The sequence below is a fragment of the Mustela nigripes genome, chromosome 14 (assembly GCF_022355385.1).
Source record: "Mustela nigripes isolate SB6536 chromosome 14, MUSNIG.SB6536, whole genome shotgun sequence".
Classification (NCBI taxonomy): domain Eukaryota; kingdom Metazoa; phylum Chordata; class Mammalia; order Carnivora; family Mustelidae; genus Mustela; species Mustela nigripes.
The window spans coordinates 43,452,626-43,473,048 of NC_081570.1; the positions used below are offsets into that span (position 1 = coordinate 43,452,626).

Sequence of the window (20,423 nt, forward strand, 5' to 3'; positions counted from 1 at the left end):
CTCATAACCCTGAGATTGAGACCTAAGCTGAGACCAAGTCAGATGCCTAACCCACTGAGCCACCTGGGCGTGCCTCCTCTGTATTATTTTTAACAGCCTTGCTGAGATAGAATTCACATCCCATCCAACTGGCCCATTTCAAGCCCACAATTCAGAGGTTTCTCATATATTCAGAGCTGTACAACCATCGCCAAATCTGTTTTAGAACCTTCCCGTCACCCCATGAAGAAGCCCTGTACCCATCAGTAGTCCCGCCCCAGCCCCCCTCACACCCCCAGCCCCAGACAATCATTACCTCGTTTCCCGTCTCTATGGATTTGCATGTTCTGGATGTTTTGTATAAACGAAATCCTGCGTGAGCTTTTGTGGTCGGCTTCCTCCACTCAGCAGGTCTTCAAGGTTCACTCATGTTGGGGCGTGAATTAGTGCCTCACTCCTTCTGGCCAAATCACGTTCCACCAGACGGCGAGGATGCATTTCATCAGTCCCTTCAGTCCCTGGACACAGAGAGTGTCCCCACTTCGCAGCTATCACGAGTACTGCTGCTCTTGACACTTGCGTACCGTCACTACGTGGACACACATCATGGTTCTCATGGGACCGACCCCAGAGTGGAAGCGCCGGGTCACGTGATGATTCTGTGTGGCCTTTCAAGGACCTGCCAGACGGTTCTCCACAGCGGCTGCATCCTCTTTGGTTCCTGCCAGCGGAGGAGGGCTCTGAGGTGTCCCCGGCCTTGTGGGCGCACAAGGCTAAGCTCACTGTGGTTTCCACTCGCCTCTCCCTGACAATGAAATGGGGCATCCTTTTGCGTACTTACGGGCCACTGGCACGTCTTTGGAGCAATGTCTGTTCCCATCCTTGGCCAATTCTTTAAACCGCGTTGTTTTTTCTTGACTGAGTTTTAAGAGTTCTCGGAGTGTTCTGGATTCAAGTCCCGCATCAGGTATGTGATTTGCGAACGTTCTCTCCACTCTGGTCTGTGTTTTTACCTTCTGGAAGGTGTCCCTTTGAAGTGCAGAAGTTTTCAATCTTGATGAAGTCCCATTCATCCGCTTTTTGCTTTTGTCGCTTGGGCTTCCAGGCTCCTAGGTAAGAAGGCTTTGCTTTCGTCCAGGCCACAGGGATGTCCACCTCTGTTTTCCTAGAAGCGTTCTATTGCTTCAGTGCCACTGGGCAGACAGTGCACTGTCTGCACGGATCCCGGGTATCGGTGTAAACAGCAGTCCGACATCACGCACTTGCCTGGGGACACCCACTGTCCCTGCACTGCTTCTTTATTTTGTATTAGTGACTTCGTTACATAAGTGCTAGCATCTCAATAAAGCCATATTAAGGCTGGTTAATGGGAGCAGGGAATAGAAGCCTAGTTAAATAAACAGTTTCTGTAAGAAAAATGTAACATTTTTATGTTTCTGTCTTCTAATACAGTGACTTATTTGAGCTCTTTATTGGATATTTAAATTCTATAGACTATATTACAATGGAGTCCTACAATATACAAATGTAAGGTGTTTTTTTTTCCCTTGAAGCTAAATGCAATGGACTGATTAAACAGATAATACTTATGTTTGACTTTTAAAAAACCACATTTCTTGGGGTCTCTGGGTGGCTCAGTCAGTTAAGCGTCTGACTCTTGATTTCAGCTCGGGTTATGATCTCAGGGTCATGGATCAAGCCCTTAGTCAGGCTCTGCGCTCAGTGGAGTGGAGAGTATGCTAGAGATTCTCTCTCTCCCCCTTTGCCCTTCCTTCACCCGCTCCCACACAAGCTCTCTCAAATAAATTTTCTTAAATATTTTTTTATTCATTTGAGAGAGAGAACATAAGTAAGAGCACAAGCAGGGGAAGGGTCAGAGGGAGAAGGAGCAGCAGAAACCCAGTTGAGCAGTGAGCCTGACATGGGTCTCAATCCCGGGACCCTGGGACCATGGCCCAAGCTAAAGGCAGACACTTAACCAACTAAGCCACCGAGGTGCCCCACTAAATAATCTTTTAAAAAAATTCATGTTTCTTTCTGTCCTATATTATAATGGGGATTTTCTTTCACACCCTACCCCCTTACAAAGATTAGAAAGAAGTTTTGTATGAAGAGGTAGTTAGCATTGTTTCAGGTTAGGTGTCTTAGATAATCCATTCAAGGAAGGTCATTTGTCCAACTTGATGAAGTAAGGATATCCTGAGCATCCGGATGGGAACACAGGTGGCACATTTCTGGATGGGCCCAGGCCAGACCAGGTCGATGAGCTGCTGGGGTGACCCATCTTACTTTTGTAGGTGCAACATGCTAGGCAGTGCCTGCTTTCCCCACAGTACTTCTCTGGATTGCCCGTAGCCTCTAGGCCAGGTTTTTAAATTCCTTTAGGTAGTGGCAAATGCAAAAGTCACTGTGAGCTGCCACTCTGCTCTAATCAGGCCCTGCTGTCAGCCCCACATGGTCACCCGGAAATACTCCTTCCACAAATGCATCTATGTGTGGGGTGCTTGGGAGGTCACTGACTTGCATGGATTTGGGGACCTTGAGGAGACTCTCCTCCAGCTCTCCTAAGAGGTCCATCATACTCTGTATCTACAAGCTGGTTTAGGAAGACCAGCACTTGCCAGTCAGGTCTCTCTGCATCCCTATTTCCATCAGCTGGGCTGTCCTGTCTCAGATGTCCATCACTTCTAAACTTCCCAAAGCACCACGATGTCATTCTCACTTAAACCTCTCTCTCCGGGAAAATGGTTTAAAGCAGAGACGTGAGATGTACTTGTGTATATCCAAGTGAGACGTGAGATGTACTTGTGTGCTCCAAGCTGGATTCCAAGTGAGTTTTTTGTTTTTTGGTTTTTTTGTTGTTTTTTTTTTTAAGATTTTTATTATTTGAGAGAGAAAGGAGAGAGTGTAGAGGGGAGGGGCAGAAGCAGACTCTCAGCTGACGCAGGACTAGATTCCAGGACCCCGAGATCATGAACTGAGCCGAAGGCCAGACGCTTAACTGAGCCACCCAGGGGTCCCATAAGTTACAGTTTTAATCGAGAAGCTGAGAAAGTGCTATTTAACGTGGCTGCTCTTTACTGGTGACAACTTTTGAGTTCTTGGGCAACCTCATTTCCAAAACACAAGTCTTTATGCTTTGGTCGATGAGGTTTTTGACGCAAGCCTCCTACCACCCCCAATGACTCGGGTGCGGTCTGCTTATCCTCTTCTAGGCTCCTGGGGCCCTCCTGCGACATCACCGAACGGTTCTGGAGCCACAGCATACACATCTCTATCTTCCTGGAATTCCTCTCAACCTTCTCTCTTCTCAGCGCGGTTCCCATTAGAGAAAGACGTCACGGCGGGCTGAGCCTTTGACTCTTCTCTGCGGCCCAGCAGTAATGCCAGCTACCGTGCAGGCTCGTGTCAGGGCCTCCAACTCGACAAAGTCCGAAGTCTCGTTCGCTGTATCTGCACATCTCAAGGAGACTGACATGTGAGCCAAAACTTCCATGCCCGCTCTCACAGGCAGGCAAGCCATACCCTTCGGCAGCAGTGCCAGAGACAAGGTGTGCGGGACAGTTAACAGGTAAGAAGTTCCTACACCAGATGAAATGGGCCAAATTAACTGTGAGCTGTGTGCCAAATCCGCAGAGAGAGGGGCCAAGCCTAGCTTGCATTTGGACAAGAGGAGAGCCATCTTTGATCTGTTTTCTGTAGTTTCATTAAAATCGTTGCAGAACTCAACACGCTGATGTGAAGCCCCATCCAGCTCTGCAGTCCAAGTACCAAACAGCCAGGGGACAGGTTTTTGTCACCACGACATGAGGCACCACCTGATAGACTGTGGGAAGGTCCCCCGATGGCTGGTGAGAGCCGACAGAATCTGCCTGACTAGAAACTCCCCCTTCTGCTGACACACAGGCGGGGCCTCTGGGCCTGGAAATGGGGCCACCTCGGTCCCTGGGGCCACAGAGGGCTCGGCCTGGCAGCGATGGCGAACATGTCCGAGGGCTATGTCCTAACGTGGCCGCTCTCCCTGACTGCACCGAGGCACCTCTCAGGCCTCGCGTGCCAGGGCCTCCCTGCCCCCTTCCCCCTTCTATTCTGCCTGCCATCCCCGTGGCCATGGCCATGATCCACACCCACCACCGCAGCCGCCGTGTGTCCTTCTGCCTGGCGCCCGCTGTTCTAGATGGTCAGGGTCTCCATCCTTCTCCTTTCCAGCCTCTCACCTCCGAAACCACGGCCCTGGTACTCACAGTGGGTAAAATGAGGCCTGTACCATCTCGACACAGAGCACAGCAGCCATGGACCCACGGGCGCAGCCCAGGCAGACCCTGTCCAGGCTCCTGTGCACTTGACCTGCAGCCCCCGGAGGGCCATGGCGCCAATGGTCCACTAGGAGCCGCAGGCCACCGATGCAGGCAGTAACAGCAGGATGGTCCCCTGCGCCAATTCCAGCTGACGCAAAGCCCAGCGAGCTCAGGCCCTGGCTCCGGGGTTTGCTGTAAGAGCCCTACTCTCTTCCCCCTAATCTCCCACCTCCACCGCCAAAACCCTGAAACACTCAGGTGTCTCGGGACGTCAAGCTTTTAGTACGAAAACCTGATGGGTGGTCACCCTAATAAGAAGCAGGGGTCACAGGGGTGCCAGCTGCCCAGGAGTGGGACAGGGATGGTGGAGCAAGGGTGAAGGAGTGGGGTTCCCAGGCTTCTCGGTCAAAATGATGCTCGGGTTCAGTCCCTCACCGCACCCAGGAGGCCTCCAGAGACGCTCACTTCAGAGGCTGCTAGAGGACTGAACATGTGCAGTGTGCAGCACGGGGCAGCTCCCCGATGGGTGTTTAGCCCTGTGGTGATTCAGATATCACATCAGGACCCAAAAACCACAAAACCAAACAAAGCACCCCAATAGGCCAGAAGAACTGGGGGGCCCCAAGCCCATCCTCTGGCTCTGCAGTCCAGACTATTCATTCTGTCCCCCTGCAGTCTCCTTTCCAGACACGCTCCGGGAGGCAAGGCCAGAGTGATTCACCTCCCCCGCCTGGTGCAGAAGGGCTCTGTGCGACAGTGAGTCAGACCAGCCTTCTCCTCAGGGAGCTCCCAGCTGGGAGACGGAGACAGGCCACAGCTGCAGAGTCAAAGGGCCATCGGGCACAGGACAGAGGACATGGAGGGGGTGGGTGAACAGCAATCAGACAAAGTGGAATTTGAGCTGCGACATTACTGAGGGTTGGGACCTGGTGAAGCCCAGAGGGAGGGAATGGCTTCTCAGCCAGGCAATGACAGGAGGAGAGGCCTAGAAGCCGCAAGGTGCAAGAGTCATGGGGCTCCCAAAGGGGCTGGAGGCACAGGGCAGGCGGGTCCCCTGATGGGCTCCAGACCCGGGAGAGTGACAGACTGCCCGGGGCGGCCCAGCCCATCAGCAGGGCAGGGTGGGACCCAGGGCCACCCAGAGCCCGGTGCTTTCCCTCACGGACACCCCACCGGGAGTGGCGGGGACCCCCCAGTGAGGCTGGGCACCTGACTCAGACTGGACAGGAGGGCATCATGCCATCCCCCATCTCTCCCGGCTACAAAATGGAAACCGAGTTCCCCAAGAGTTAATCACTTTTCTGACGGTTTATTTTATTCATCTTTGGTAACAAATGGCTGAAATCAATTAAACTTGCTTTCCCCTCAGCTGATGAAGTTAATTATGATTTGTTATGGTATCTGATATGTAAATTATTAGAAAGCGGACTTACGTTGGACCGGCTGCCTCCAGGCGGCACTGGATTAATCATTGTGTAGATGTTGTCACTGGAATTTGTTGAATCTGTAGAACAGTGGAAACCCACAAGTCGCGGTGATTAATTCATTTCTTAATTAAAACAAACTCGTGGCACTTGAACTCATTCTTTTGTATTTTATCACCTAAAATCTCCTCTAAGTACCACCATTTTCTGGCTAATTTGTATTTAATGAAGATTCACCAAGTTTTTAATCACAGAAAATTCAACTGTGAAAACCACTCAACCCTGAAACGAAGAATTCCAGGATGCCTGTCTGGACAGCAGCGTGAATGTGGCAAAGGGGGGGCGGCAGGTCTGCATTCTCATCTCCCCACCCCAAACCCAATCTGGTCCCCAGACACTGCCGGGGACCACACGGGGACAGCCACCTGCGCTCTCCTCCCCATCCCGCCCAGCAGCTTTAATCAAATCGGGGACAGAAACGCCACAAATTACCCAGGGGCCACCTTGCCACACTGATGGGGCAGGAGGGAGAGGCAAGGATGGGGCTGGAGACGCATTACCATATGGAGTGGCTTAATGTGACCCAGTCTGAATGTAGGTCACGCAGCTCATCAAAATGCAGCAGCAGAAAGAGGGAGCGGGAGTGGGAACCAGAACATCATAGCCGCCAGCTCCGCCACTGCAGCTGAACGGCTCCCCTGCTACTGGGGGCTGAGGAGTCTGGGGACAGAGGGATCCCTCCGTCTCCCCCAATTAAGTGGCAAAGTCTCCTTAGAAAATCAGCTAACATGTTTCTATCAGAAACAGGCCCCCCATTGCTCAGGCAGAAATCCAGCTACCTCCCCCTTCTTATTCTCTGGGTAGGTAACAACTATGGTGGAATTCCTTCTAGACGGTAGTATGTTAGTCTCAGCTGGAAGAGAAACATGGAACGTGATGCTCTGTGTGTATGCATGTGTGTGCATGCCCGCAGGTACGCACACATGCCTCTTCCGATCCAGGAAAGAGTGATCTCCTATAGAGAGGACCAGAAGCCAAGAGCGCTGGGAGCTTGAGGCATCATGTTACATGGTCCTGGTCCCAGGATGCCAGAATTACAAAGCCCCTTTTTAGTCACTTAGAGATAGGCACAGCCAGGACAGGTGCTCACCAACTGGTGTGAGCCGAGGACAGCGAGACCCTCATTCCTGGATCTCCCCACCCTGCCCCATCCTTGAACCAGAGGAGTGACCTAGCTGAGGCCACCGGGCAGGTGAGTGGCACCAGGGGCCTCCATCCCCTAAATCCCTGACATTAAGATACCTGGTAGGGTAAATGCTGCTCGGGAGGTATGGATGGTAAGCTTGGGGCCTGAACTTGCGCCCCTCCAGGACCCCTTGCTCCCACAATGGCACCCTCTCCCCAAGCCTTCTTACCTGCAGGACTAGGCATGATGGGTGTTCCTGGGGGACCACCACCGCCAGGAGGTCCCTGGAAATGAGATTTAAAAAGGCAATCAAAAACTCATGGCAATGATACAGGTTGGGAGAAGCCACTGAACTCCAGTGACATCAAAGACAAGAGCTCACGCAGGGCCCAGCCCGGTATTCAGTTCTTGGTAAAGCTCAAGGAGAGCCTGAGTGCTTAAGCCTTGGTGGCGCTGGACTTGGAATCCCCCCACCCCCGACACCCACCCCAGTCCTTTCTTCAAACCCAGAGGCAGCCGTGGGTGTGCATGTGTACACAAACACACACCAGTGGGTGGAACCAGACGCCTGTGGTAGAAACCAAGTGGGCCACTGATCAGTCCCCAAGATGGGGACCCAACTCTAGGTCTCGTTGGGGGGACTTTCAGGCCACTGGAAGGTACAGAAACCTGAATAGCGATAGCAGGTTCTAGCACAGTTTGGAACGTGTGCTCAGAATGTGTTTTGAAGGGAAAGAGACAGGGACCCTGGGAGAAGATCTTGTGCGTGTCAGTCACGTGTGGTCGGACATGCAGTGCCCTACCCCCCACACTTACCACGTAGGTACCAGGTGATGAGGAGGAATATGGGATCTAGAAACAAGAGGTGGGGGAACCATGATCAGAGTCACTTCCTCAAATACTCAGGTGCCCTTGGGCTCCCCAGTCCACCCAGAGACGCACCCCCTCTTGTGGGGAGAGGTGGTGGGTCCCCTGGTTAGTTTCCCTTGGGGGACCAGTTGTGTGAACAAAGCCCGATTTCCACACTGAACTGATCCGGAGAGCCCTGGCAGGGAGCTGGCAGGGGGTGCGGACATGGGAGAGCCTCCCGTTCAGGACAGGAAAGTGAGAGCTTCTCCCCAGCCCTCTGGCCTTCTGTGTGGTGCCCTCTCCCAGCTCTGCCCTCTGAGTGCAGGCAGCCAGCCCTGTCAGGGAAGAGAGGATCGCCAGGGGACAGCGCTCTCTAAGCGAGCCCTCAGCTCACCCATCAGGGTTCCTGCACAGCAGGGGGCTGGGCTGGGCCCGAATCCTGGAAGGCCCCAGTACGGTCCTCCCACGCCTCCACTTAAAAGCGGCACTCCTCCCTGCAGGCACTGGGGGATGGGGGTGGGGGAGTCTTGCTCCATCTCCGCCTCTGATGACACCTCTGACCTGGGGCCAGACGACCCCGGACCTCCTGGCACACACCATCCCATCCCACCTGGGTACTCACTGAGTTAGCACTGTTAGGATTTGGCCAGGGTCTGCCAGCTCCCGGGCCCCTGAGAGAGGGAGAGAGAGAAGATTATGACAATGAACAAGGTCTTATCAACCCCAAGGAGGTGGTGCCGGCAGGGCCAGAACGAGTGGGCTGACATCACTAATAGGAGGTCCTCCGCACGGGCCTAGGGCCTTATGCACCACCTGGCTCTCGGGGTGCCATGGGCAGGTCCGTGGGTGGAAGCATACAAGCTCCTATGAATGACACAGAAAATGTGTAGCATATCTAAGATTTCCTGTGCTTGCGCATTTTCACAGCTTCTCACGGGGCTCTCTCCCTGCAAGGTTGGGGGGAGGGTTAAGGACTAAAGCAGTTGGTGGTCACCGGTACAACACAGGGGTTCAAATCTCGACCCTGTCTCTTAGAGCCGTGTGAGCCTGGGCAAGTTACAACACCTCTCTGGACCTCAGTTTCCCCCATCTGTAAGTGGAGGGTGCTGATAACCACCAGCTCCCAGGGTTGTTTGGAACAGTGGGTGGGCAGGGCCATGGCAGGCTCAGAGTCACAAAGAGTGCAGACACGCAGCAGTATGGCCAACAAGCCCACACCACCGCTAAGAGACTGATAGCCAGAGAGGTGCCCCGCATGCCCCTGCCCACGCGTGTCTTGGGGGTGCCGGAGGGTGGGTGAGCCGAGGGCTCTGAGCCAACAGCAGGGTCAGCTGTGCCTTACATGTTAATCCCGGGCATGGCGGGGCCGAGGGAGTTGGGCGGTGGTCTCATGCCGCTGCCGTAATTCTGCAACGATAACCAAGGGTCAGTCTATGAGAAGGAGAAGGGGAACCGGAGGGAGAGAGGGAGAGGAAAGACAAACAGAATATAAGCAAGAGGATTAGTCTGTGGAAAGGATCTGATGAGGAAAAAACGTATTTGTTAAAAAAAGGTGAGGGGGTGGGGACCACGTGATGGACCACAATGACAAGCCAGCACAGAGGGAGGCTTCGGGATGGTTCTCTCAAAAGCATGGGGATGTCCGGCAAGCCCTCACATCTCAGGTCTGGGGGTGGGGGACGGAATGGACTTGTAACAGAACTGACTGGGGAACACTGCCCAGCTCAGAAATTCTGGGCCTGGGGGTCGTGGCTGGGTCTGAATGTGGAAGGGGAAGGAATCCTGAAAGGCCTGGCCGGTGGCTGTCCCCACGGTCCAGCACGTGAAGACACTGCCCCCATGCCCTTGGGTTGTCCCCCAACCCCTGGATCAGGCTGCCTGATTCAGGGGTCAGCCTATGGGGCCCTCAAAATACACAGTGCTGGAGAAGCAGGAAGAAACGCTCACGGTGGGAGGGGTCACCAATTCTGTTTGAGGGAAGAGTCCCTCCTCAGCTCAGTACAAACCCCCAAGGCAGACTGTGGTGAGTCATGAGAGTGTCGGGATCAGGAACCTCTAGTCACGGCCACCCCCGACTCCCCACTTTCAGCGCTATTTCCTTTGCCGAAGAAATGCCTTGCTTCCTTTCTCCACTTGGGCTCCTACACATCTTCCAGAGCCAGCCTGAAGAGCACCTCCTCGATGAAGCCTTCCCTGGACATCTCCTGGGGTTAACTGCTCACCCCCATAATGCACGGCAATCCCTGACCCCTGCCACACTGGGCTATGATTGTGGCCACGTGTCTCTCCCACTGGGCTCTGAGTACCTGTTGAAGGTGGGGGCTGTATCTGAATGAGCTCCGAGCGTGCGTCACCCCCACACCAGCCGTCACAGACTCAGTGCTGAACCAATGAAGGAGTGAATAAGTAAAGGGATAGAGAGAAAGATTAGCCTGGTTGGCACTTTAAGCTCTGCCTTTGTAGTATCTGAACGAAGTAAGGTTGGTGGAAATTTGATAGCAGCAGTTGAGCACATAACACATTTTACACAGTCTCTGGCTTGTCCTTAGAACAAACAACACCGCGAAGCTAGTATTGCTCCCATTTTAGAGAACAGGAGACCAAGGATCTGAGGGGAGAAAGATCAGTCCAATGTCAGTAAGCCAGTGACTCAGCTGGGGTTTAAAGCCGGATCCGCAAGCCTCTGGGTCAGCACTGTCCCCAACAGGCATCTGGTGACAACTCAGAGCCAACGTCACACTGGTGGTGGCCTCCTCAGCCAAGGTCAGGCTCCTGAACTTCACAGCCATGGGCCCACCTCCTCTGCCTGGTCCCCCTGACAGCGGCTCAGAGTCTGAAAGAGTACACTCACAGTGCGGAGATAGTAATGGGAATGGCCTGGAGCTGACTGGCAGAGAGCGAGCACTGGGGTTGAGGAGGCAGAGCGGGTGGCCACAGAGGGTCCCCATGCAGGAGCCAAGCCCTCTCAATCCATGGTGGCACAGGCTGGCAGGCGGAGCTACAGACGTGAGGTCAGAGCCCAGGAGGGCTAGCCCCGGCTTGGGCACACGTGTGTGACCACGGCCCCATTGAGGTCCCCGCCTGAAAGATGAAAATGCTGAGGGGCAGAGAGCCCCCAGCCCTACAGGCCCATGAGGATCAAATGGAATGACGGCTTTGAAGTCTCTGTCAGCTCTCAGAGGTGTGCTCTGATTTGGGATGTTAGCAGCAGAACGAACACCAAAGCCCTTAATGCTGTCTTAAGCATCACAGAACCTTGGGTCTTCAAGGGTCCTTCCTAAGCCCCACATGCAGCGACTAAACCTTCCACAAACCTCGGCCTCACTTCTGCCGCTTCAGGATAGGGAGCCTGCCCCCTCCCCAGGCAGCCCACTCTCCCACGGTGGACAGACACCCCTCCCAGGGCCTCTGGCCACAGCCTGCTGTCTCTCCTGACCACCGAGGAGGAAGAGGAAGGCCAGCCTGGGGGCTGGCTGCTGCAGCCAGCCTGGGCTGCTGCAGCACACAGACAGGGCGACAGGAGATGACAAGGCAGAGGCTCGCTCCCGGAACACACCTGGCCATGCAGTGTGCTGCCCCTAGGAGGCTCTGGGGCACCAGTAGCTGTTCCCACTTCGATCTCACCTTTCAGAGCCTCCCTAATAGCACGCCTGCTTCCCGAGAGGGAGGCTGCCCACTAGATCCTCCCTGCCAGAGGCACAGACCCTGGAGGGCTACATATGCCCTCCCGATTCAAAGACAGTAGGCTAGAGGGCAGGAGGGACCACAGATTTGCCCAGGCGTGCATGCTAAGTTAGGGCTGAAAAGAGGGCTGAATCTCAACTTTGGGGAGAAGTTCTCAAAGCACAAACAGCAGCCTTTTCAGAGAGGGCTTGGAAGCATGGTTTCAGAGACTCCACGGAAATGGTTCTCTTCCCTCCGTGTCCACCTGTCCATAGGGCCGGACAGCAAGGTGACCACCAGCCAGATGCCCCCCAACTCCTCCGCCATCTGCATGGCTCTTCAGTGACAGGGGCAGCTAGAAGCACGAGGGGAGGGAACCCTGGTGCAACATGGGGCTGGCCACGTTCATGGCATGGCGGTGGTCCCTGACTTCCCACCCTTCCCCTCCTTGTCACCACTCGGGCACCCCAGACCCTGGACAGAGGGGTCTGGCTAGCTGTCGGGAACAATGAAGGGCCCCCCTGCAGGGAACTGTGGCTGGACACAGGAAAGTGCTGGGCAGCCGGCAGTTGCTGGGGCCCGCTCCTACTCCCTGCAGCACCCAGTCCGAGGGGCTCCTCCTTCTTGGGGCTGCCCACAGCCCTCCTAGCACTATCTTCACCTTAAAGTAGGGAAAGAATATTCCAGTCTTTCAGACGTACCATCTGGGCAGCTTCCTGGGCAGCAGGGTCCTGTCCTCCATTTCCCACTCATCATGTGGGGCCTGGGGGCCTCTATGGGGCCCCCTGGTAAAGTGCTTTAGGGGCCCCAATTTCTCCCCACCCAGCCCCCAGCTGCTCTGGCTGGGTTTATGATCCTTCCTCTATTGCTGGGGCTGCTGCTCAGAAGCCACAAGTAGGAACCAAGAAAGAGCTGGGCTGTCCTGGACCAACAGAGAGACGTGATTTCTTTCAGGTGGCATAAGGGGTGGTCCTAGAGATCAGGGGCTATCCTTTATGTGAACTTTCTCAAACATGGACAAGCTAAGATGGCAATCTCATGCCCGCCTATGCAGAATCCATCCCTGGCTGAACAGCAGAACCACTAGTCATCGGCACCCAGGGGATCTACGGGCCACAGCATCTCAGAGGGGCCCGCAGTTCTGTCCACAGGAGCAGAAGCCTGTGCAGTTCTAGCTTCCCCCCAACAGGACTCCCTTCTGAAAAACTTAGCCAAAACACTCCTATCAGACACTGACACAATTCTTCAAAGAAAGACTGTAACTAGGTGGGTATGTATTACCTCCTTTTTGGCACTGGTCATTGCACCAAACCAGAGTAAAATCTGAGACACTCAGGGAAAAGGGCAGGGCAATGCTTGGTCTGCTAGGTCCGTTGTGACATTTAGGCTAAAACCCAACACAGGCTCAGAAAGGGCAAATGTCACTCCATCTGGCTTTGAAATCTATAAGGCAGCCCCAAGACTATAGTGTAGCTCTTCTTTGTTCGGAAAGCCAGAGTCGTCACTGGCTATTAGCAATCTTACTCCCCGCTTGGACTAATAGGTTGATGGTTTTCCCACCCTTGTACCTGTTTTCAGCAGGGCACTGTGCATACAGTGGTGCTTATAAAGGCTGCCCGAAGGGGCTGGCCTCCTCTTCTAAGAGCCCAGGCTGTGGCAGAGACAGCACTGCCCGCTCTGCCCCCTTGAGCCAGTGTACTGGGGAGGGAGTGGGGTCTGTGGAACACCCTGCAGGCAGCTCATGCTGTTCCTACCAGGCCTATGGTGGACCCTGTCAGGAGATCGCCTGGCTGCCCATTTTGCAGATAAGGGACTAGAGGCTGCAGCCCTGTTTTCCATCACCAAGCTCTGAGTTCATCCCGCTCCTGTCCATTAGGAGTGAGCAAGAGTGCACCAATGGGGACAGACAGAAAGGCCTGTAAGCAGGGGATGGGGAGGTCCTACCCTCAGCCTTGTGGTCCAAACTTCTAGGCTCTGTTGTACCTGTTCCTGGCTGACCCCAAAACCTGCCCCACACCAGGCCAGCCCCTTCTGTCCCCAGTGAGGAGTAGGGGCAGACATTTTGGGCTGTTCTAAGGGAGCTTTAGCCCTGGAATTTAAGATTGCACTCTACCCAGATGGGTACAGGAGACATGGGCAAAGCACTTTAGGGTCTCTCTGTCAATACAATAAAGTCAAATAAAGAACAAAGGAGACATTTCCAGAGCCCCTGAGGTTGGTGGAGGTGGGGGAGTCAACTGGCCTGATCCCTGGGCTGGTTTCTCCGTTCCCTCTGGGTCACTCCTCCCAAGGCCTACAGGAGAGCTCTGCCCTTGCACACCGCTTGGCTGGACGCGAGAGGCCTTGTCTGGTAAGACCTCAGCCTTTAGGAGCCTCCCCTCTTTAAAGCATGCCACAAGAGTGTGCCAGACTGCTGGTCGGGGATTCTGACAGGAGGAGACACCTGCTAAGCCAAGAGGAAGTCCTACACTTAGAGAATACTCTGCTCTCGGTCAGTCTGCTGCCGTCCATTCCCAGCTCCCAGAACCTCAGGATTACTACAGGCTTAATGAACTGCTAACATATGGCCTTGGCCAGGAAAAATTTAAAAAACCAAAAGCACACCCCGCTCAAAGCAATCATGAAACACAGTCAACGAGAGTCCTGAACAACTGAATGTAAGCCCCCCACTGGAAGACATACATTGCTCACGAGGAGCACCCGATGCCAAGCGCCAGGCCGAGCCTCCCCTCAAGCACTCCTATACGGCCAGTGTTGGTCTCCTGCCCATTTTACAGATGCAGCTGCTAAGCATCCAAGAACCCAGAGGGGCAGGCGGGGGCCTTCCTACTCCAACCTCTGGCTCCCCCAAAGTCCCCAGGACTTTGTGGAAGTCCAAGGTCACTGCTTATCCACCCCGAGTCTCTCTGAAGTGCTGCTGGGGAACCTACAGGTTCCCCACTCAGGGGAGGCAACACTCTGCTTCAGACCCTGTGGCCCCTCCCACAAATTCCTCAGTGGAGCCACCCAGCTGGGGTCCACTCCAGACGGCCACACGGCAGGAAGGGGCCACTCTGGGGGCTCAAAAGGAACTGGTGAAAACACAAGCCCTGGGGATTTCAGGAAAGAAAACAAACAAACAAGAAAACCAGAGCTGGAACTGGCGCGCGCGCTTGCTTCACTGTAGGGTAACGGGGCCAAGAGCAGACAAGGACCTCCCTAAAATCCTTCAGCACCACAGATGTTTGCAGCCCCCACCGAGAAGAAGGCAGTGGGCGGGGGGTGCTGTAAACACAGCTCCAGACGGAGCGGAGGACTCTGGGTGTGGGCGGACCCCTCTCCCTCCCAGCAGGACACGTGTCTGGGAACCCGGGAGTGGGAGCACTCCTCCTCCTGCCTGAGGGAACAGGAAACCCGGGGAGGGGCCCAGAGAATGCAAACATCTGCACACCGAGTTAGGGGGGATGGACCCCCGATGACAAGCAGGCTTCCAGGCAGGGCAGAAAAGGGAAGGAACACCCTACAGCAAAACCCTCCCGATCTCACTAAATGAAATTCCCTTCTCCTTATTTAGACTTGCAGCTTCTTTTAGCTAGGCAGATCAGCAAACCCTCTGCCACAGCTACTAGAGGAAAACAAGGCCACATTCAAATATTCTGGAGGGTGGGAAGCAACTGTGAGAAAGCTCAAGAATAGGAATGGCCTGTCAGACCCCTGCCAGGTGGTCCTGTGAGAGCCAGCCTGTACCTGCGGGGCCTGAAGATGGGTCACAAGGACTGACCGCTGTGCCGTAACTGCAAAGAGGTGGGCAGGGCACTTGACAGCATGTCTCCCAGAGATTTCCGAGGGATCCTTTTTGACAATGCAACCTCTCTGGTCAGAAGAAATCTTAGCTTGGGGGCGCCTGGGTGGCTCAGTGGGTTGGGACCTCTGCCTTCGGCTCTGGTCATGATCCCAGGGTCTTGGGATTGAGCCCCGTGTCAGGCTCTCTATTCAGTGGGGAGCCTGCTTCTCCATCTCTCTCTGCCTGCCTCTCTGCCTACTTGTGGTCTCTGTCTGTCAAATAAATCAATTAAATCTTTAAAAAAAAAAAGAAGAAGAAGAAGAAGAAGAAATCTTAGCTTGGAGCCAGGGCCAAGAAACCAGCTGAGGCTCTGGGTTGAAGGGGGTTTTAGGGTTCCTGGCCAGCCTGGCCTCCTCTCCCTGGGGTGGCGTCACCGAGAACCACAGGTGTAGACACACTCCTCATCCCCTCATGTCAAACAGGGAAACCAAGGCCTATTAGGGCCCACCGAGGTCCAAAGGTTCACCCATGGACAAATGGTGAGTCACAGGCAGAGCTAGGACTGCCCCTTGTTCATCCCGCCTTTGGGTCACAACAAATCGGGACCCCAAGCCAGTTCAAGTCCACTACCCAGGAGGCTTTGGGATTCCCAGAGAACCCACACCACTGCTCAGGCACCAGACCCTCCACCTCCCAAAGTCTTCAAAACCCTCCCACGGCAGGATCTGGCAACACCTGGCCGCCCCGCTCCCCCAGCTTCCCGGAAGGCCCCTTAATCTGGCCTGCCGCCTACCAAGGGGGACTGCTCCTGGCTGTGTGGGGGGCCAGCCCAGCCTGGGCAGACCAGGCAGCTGGGGACTGGGCCATGTTCTCTCCCCTCACCCCTGCGAGCTGAGTGACGTGAACGACTGACAGACTGTGGAAGGTGGAGAGTAGGCGGGTGCACATAGATGGACAGGGAGATGGACAGACAGACAGGGGGTTACCTGTGGGCCGGGCCCCATGGGCCCCATGCCTCGGGGAGGGTTCATTCTTTGCATTGATCCTCCCATGTTGGGGTGCCCTGCATGAGAGAGTAGGGGAGCTGTGAGGTGGGGAGGGGGGTCAGACAGCACAGACTCCCCATGCAGCAGGTGGCCCTGCCCTGCCCTCTACCTTGTTGTCGGGTGGGATCCATGGAATTGGGCAGCAGCGGCTGGGTCCCAGGAACTCCTCCTGGAGGCTGAAAGAGACACGAGAGCCACGCTGAGTGGCTGGGGGCTGGAGAGAGATGCACCTGCCTGGCCCAGTCCACCACCACCCTCCTGGGGGCTCACATGGACCCCGACCTGCCGGCTGGTGTTGGAGGCAAGGGCCCCAGAAGCGGCAGGCAGTGGGACAGGAAGCATCGCACAACCCTGCTCTCTCCACGCGTCTCTGCTCCCAGAGCCTGGGCTCATCCTGGCCTTGCCCCAGCCACACGCCTCTCAGCAGCAGCACACCCCCTACACTCACCTCCCGAACCCTGGCCCCAGCAGTTTAAGCCATACCCCGTCTTTCCTTCACCTATGGAGATGTAACTCACCTTATCCCCTCCCCTAAAGTGTGGGGACCAGGAGACCCCCCCCACCCCCCAGCTAAAAATCCTATCACTACACAGGGATCTTTGTACAGGGGAGCAGGTGGCCTTTGAGGTCTGGATGGGGAAACTGAGGTCCAGAAGCTCAAAGGCCCCTGGTCACCTACTGACAGAGCCAGGATGAGCGTTCAGAGCCCCCAACTCCCTGTCTTCGTCCTCCATATGAAATGCCCCCTTCCGGCCCCAGGGGTGAAAAAGAGGCCTCCCAGAGAGGGGCGAGCAGGAGACTGAAGGAGAAGCTGCCCCCCGAGAGCCGGCTCCAAGTGGCAGGTGCTGGTGTGGCTGCTGCGAAGAAGGGGAGGACAGGGTGCCACGGGCTTCCCGAGTGGATGCCTGGCACACTCATGGTGGGGACCTGCTAAAACGGACTGACTTGGGATTGAGGCGATTTCAGCAGCAATCGGGAAGAAAAGGACAAAAGAAGCAGCAGAGCTGGAGGGGAAGTGTGTGCTTCTGGAACCCCGTGCCTCAAGACTTAATCACAGGCCCTTGCCTTTGAGAGGGAAAGCTTCTGGGAAAGCGGACCACCTGTTCCCTCTGCAGACGCCAGCGCTTCTCAGAGGCTGGGCCCCTGGGATTGGGACAGCCGCCCCCTCTGCACCCCCTGGTCCTGAGCTCAGCCGGGGGGATGGCCCAGCGGGGACCTCCAAATCAGCTGTGGAACGAGGTGGTGGTAAGCAAAGAGACTAGTTCTCAGTACTGTTCCAAGCTCCAGAATGGGCTGGCTGTGTGTGTGTGTGTGTGTCCAGTGCGTGGGGGTACTCATGGGAGGCCATGCAAACCTGGGAGGACCTGCTGTCCTCTAACTCACAGTCTGTCTCTCTAGCCCCCGGTCTTAGCTCTTCGGACCTCTTGCTTTCTTCCAGCTCTGCTTCCTCTCCCCAAGGTCTCCAGCTCTGAATCACTTGACCGGTTTGGGTCTGCCCAGTTGTGGGTTTGGGATATTTCTAAACCCTAGTTATAGGGGCCTGAGAGGACCAAGGCAGGCCTGCCTCTGAGGCTGTCTGGTTTGGGGGACCCCAGGATGTCAAGGTGGACAGGGGACCATCCAGGTTACAGACTGTCCCCACCTATGACCCTGACAAAGCAGCTGTGGCAGCCGGGCAATCACTCCCCCTCCAGGTAGCCCAGTAAGGAGGTGGACAGACCTCGAGGGGAGCTCCTCCTTGGGGTCCCCGCACCCTGCTCTGTCAGGACCCGGGAGCAGAGCAGGGCTGCCTGCTCAGCGGGAGTCTGGGAATCACTTCCCTCCAGCCCTCACTGGGGTGACCCGGCACTGGGGACAGGGCCACCTCGGCCTCCTCTACGAGGGAAGGCAGATGTGCTGTGACCGAGATAACAGGTCTCACACAGAGGAAGCCGAGGCCTTCCAATATAAGGAAGAAGCAAAAGCACGGCTCATACGTGGGGCTGAAAGCGCTCGCTGTGGCGCTCCCGGAGCCTGAGAGGGAAGCGATGCTCTGGGGCCATCCCGCGGGCTCTGGGAAGTAGGCCAGCAGCTCTCCTGCAGCACTGTGGGGCTGGTGCAGGAAGCGTCTGCCCAGGGAGTGGCCAAGCAGCGTCTGCACGGTCACCCAGCTGCCTGCCCCCGTCAGCCACGGGCCAGCGGGGGCTCCTCTGGGACGGGTACAGGAGGGCTGCCCGAGAAACCCAGGTCCCAGTCCTCCTCTCCTCAGCCCCGCGGATCCCCACTGTTCCCCACCCACCCGCCGACTCTCGCTGGAAAAACAGCAATGCTTTCACCTCTATATATGGCCCCAAATCTGTCACCAGGGAGGCAGGTGGGAGGATAGCCTTGTAAAGCTCAGAGGACGGGTCAGCAGTCCTTAGCTTCTTGTCCCCTACCCAGTGCCCTTTCCACTGCCCTACCACAGGCGGTCCCGGGAGTCTCAGCTAGGCCTGAGTGCACTGGGGTGGCCGAGGGTTCTGTTCCACCGCCAAATGAGGCACTTTCCGCCCGCCGCCCCCCCACCCCCCGCCCAAGTGCAACACCCCTGAACGGGGCACATCCCTCCCTGGAGGGCAAACACTTGTTGAGTCCACAGCAAATTGGAAATTGGTATAGATTCCCAAATGCAGGGTGGTGGGGGGCAGCGCTTGGGGGGAAGGTTCTGACTGCTTTGTAATGTGAGGTGCAGAGAACAGATTTATTCTCCGTTTGCTCTCTTGGGCTCTGGCTCATGCTTAATTGATAAATAGGAACATACATGTTTCCTCTCGTGTCCCCTAATTGCTGGAGAAAAGGCCACAATGATGATAAGGAAGCATCTGTTCCCTCCATGGGGAGGAGTCCAGTTTGGGCCAAGGAGAGCTCCTGGATGCACTGGGCAGGGGGAGAAGGTGCTGTGGGGGCCCGCGCCCATGACGTCAGAGACCACCCTCGCGGTAGCTGGGCCAGCACATTCACAACTCTGAACGCTAAATGAACCGGGTGAGGGGCCAAGGAAGGGTGCTGGGCTGGGAGCTGCAGACGCACTTGACCTGGCTGACTGCAGGACTCCAGGAAGCCACTCTGACCTGTTTCCTCCTCTGGGGCATACCCAACGGTCCCTCCTTGTTCAAAAAGCTGGGTGTCTGATTCTTATCTACCTCTCTCCCTCATGTCAGAGAAAGAGAAAACAAAAGACTTTGGGAGGTGGAAAAAAAAATAATAACCGGAAACCTAACAGGCATTTTAACAGTATAATCTGGTGGCCCCGGACTATGAGGGTCTCGCCTTGGGCCCTACAGCTCAGCACCTGGAGGGAGGCCTTCCTTGCAGTGCTCCGGGAACAGAAACAACAAGGCCGCTCTGGCTGCTAAGAGAACTCCCAAGCTCCAGAGGCAGCAGGGGCTAGAGGCACTGGTGATGCAGTCACATCTTTTGAAGGGTTTCTGCAAGGTCACTCGAAAAATTTTATGTAAAAAAGTACTTCAGCATGAAAAGAAACCTCCCTAACATTTCTTTTTAAGTTTCTTTTAAATCTGTCGATCCTCAAAAGATATTTTATCTTTACCTCTCCAGCTCCTTTCCCGCCCCCGGATGGGCTGAACTAGGGATGGCGGCACAGGCGCCGATTTCTCCAGACCACCTAAGAACTGCCAACCCTAATGGGCCAGCATAAGGCACACAACCCCAGGCCGAGAAGCCCTCCCCATACATGGACCACTTTTCTAATTACACAAACAAATCCTTTCTTGTTTTGAGTTGGGTCTGGGAAACAGGCAGACATTGCTTAGAAACTCACAAGCGTCCTGCTCCGCTGCATCCAGGCTCCTGATCTAAGCATTCCTACGGGCCATTTCTCCCCTTAATAGCAGGATTATATTTACCAGCCTTGGCAATTCTCAAAAGCTTCCAGGAAAAAAATGCACGTTGTCAATTAACTTCATTAAGGAGGAAGACCCTTTTCCAAGAAGGGCCTGGAAGGGAGGGGGCAGGGGCATTACCACCTTCCCTAGAATAGCTGAAACCATGCATTCCCACTGGGGCTGCTTCTGCTGCTGCCCTCTGGGCTCCAGGAACCACCAGACTCTGTTCTGCTGCCCAGAGCCCACCAGGAGAGGTAGAGGCAATGCTGGGAGAGGGGCTGTACAGTGAACATGGAGCGGACAAAGGGACCTCCTTGGGGACCGGCCTGTAAGCTATCTCCAGCACTCAAAC

The 20,423-nt window shown here is 55.3% G+C and overlaps 1 protein-coding gene across 6 annotated transcripts in view; it reads right to left on the minus strand.

Moving 5' to 3' along the window:
- SSBP3 (single stranded DNA binding protein 3) overlaps positions 1-20,423 on the minus strand; it is a 163,566-nt gene that overhangs the window by 4,715 nt on the left and 138,428 nt on the right. For 3 of the 6 annotated variants that reach the window (XM_059374837.1, XM_059374833.1, XM_059374835.1), the window contains 7 exons: positions 16,318-16,384; positions 16,149-16,225; positions 9,079-9,167; positions 8,359-8,407; positions 7,704-7,739; positions 7,117-7,171; positions 5,711-5,781 (listed from right to left, as the gene is read on the minus strand). In XM_059374837.1, coding sequence (XP_059230820.1) covers positions 5,711-5,781; positions 7,117-7,171; positions 7,704-7,739; positions 8,359-8,407; positions 9,079-9,167; positions 16,149-16,225; positions 16,318-16,384 — 444 coding nt within the window. The remainder of the gene's footprint in view (positions 1-5,710; positions 5,782-7,116; positions 7,172-7,703; positions 7,740-8,358; positions 8,408-9,078; positions 9,168-16,148; positions 16,226-16,317; positions 16,385-20,423) is intronic. The other 3 variants (XM_059374839.1, XM_059374834.1, XM_059374836.1) reach the window with 1 other exon arrangement.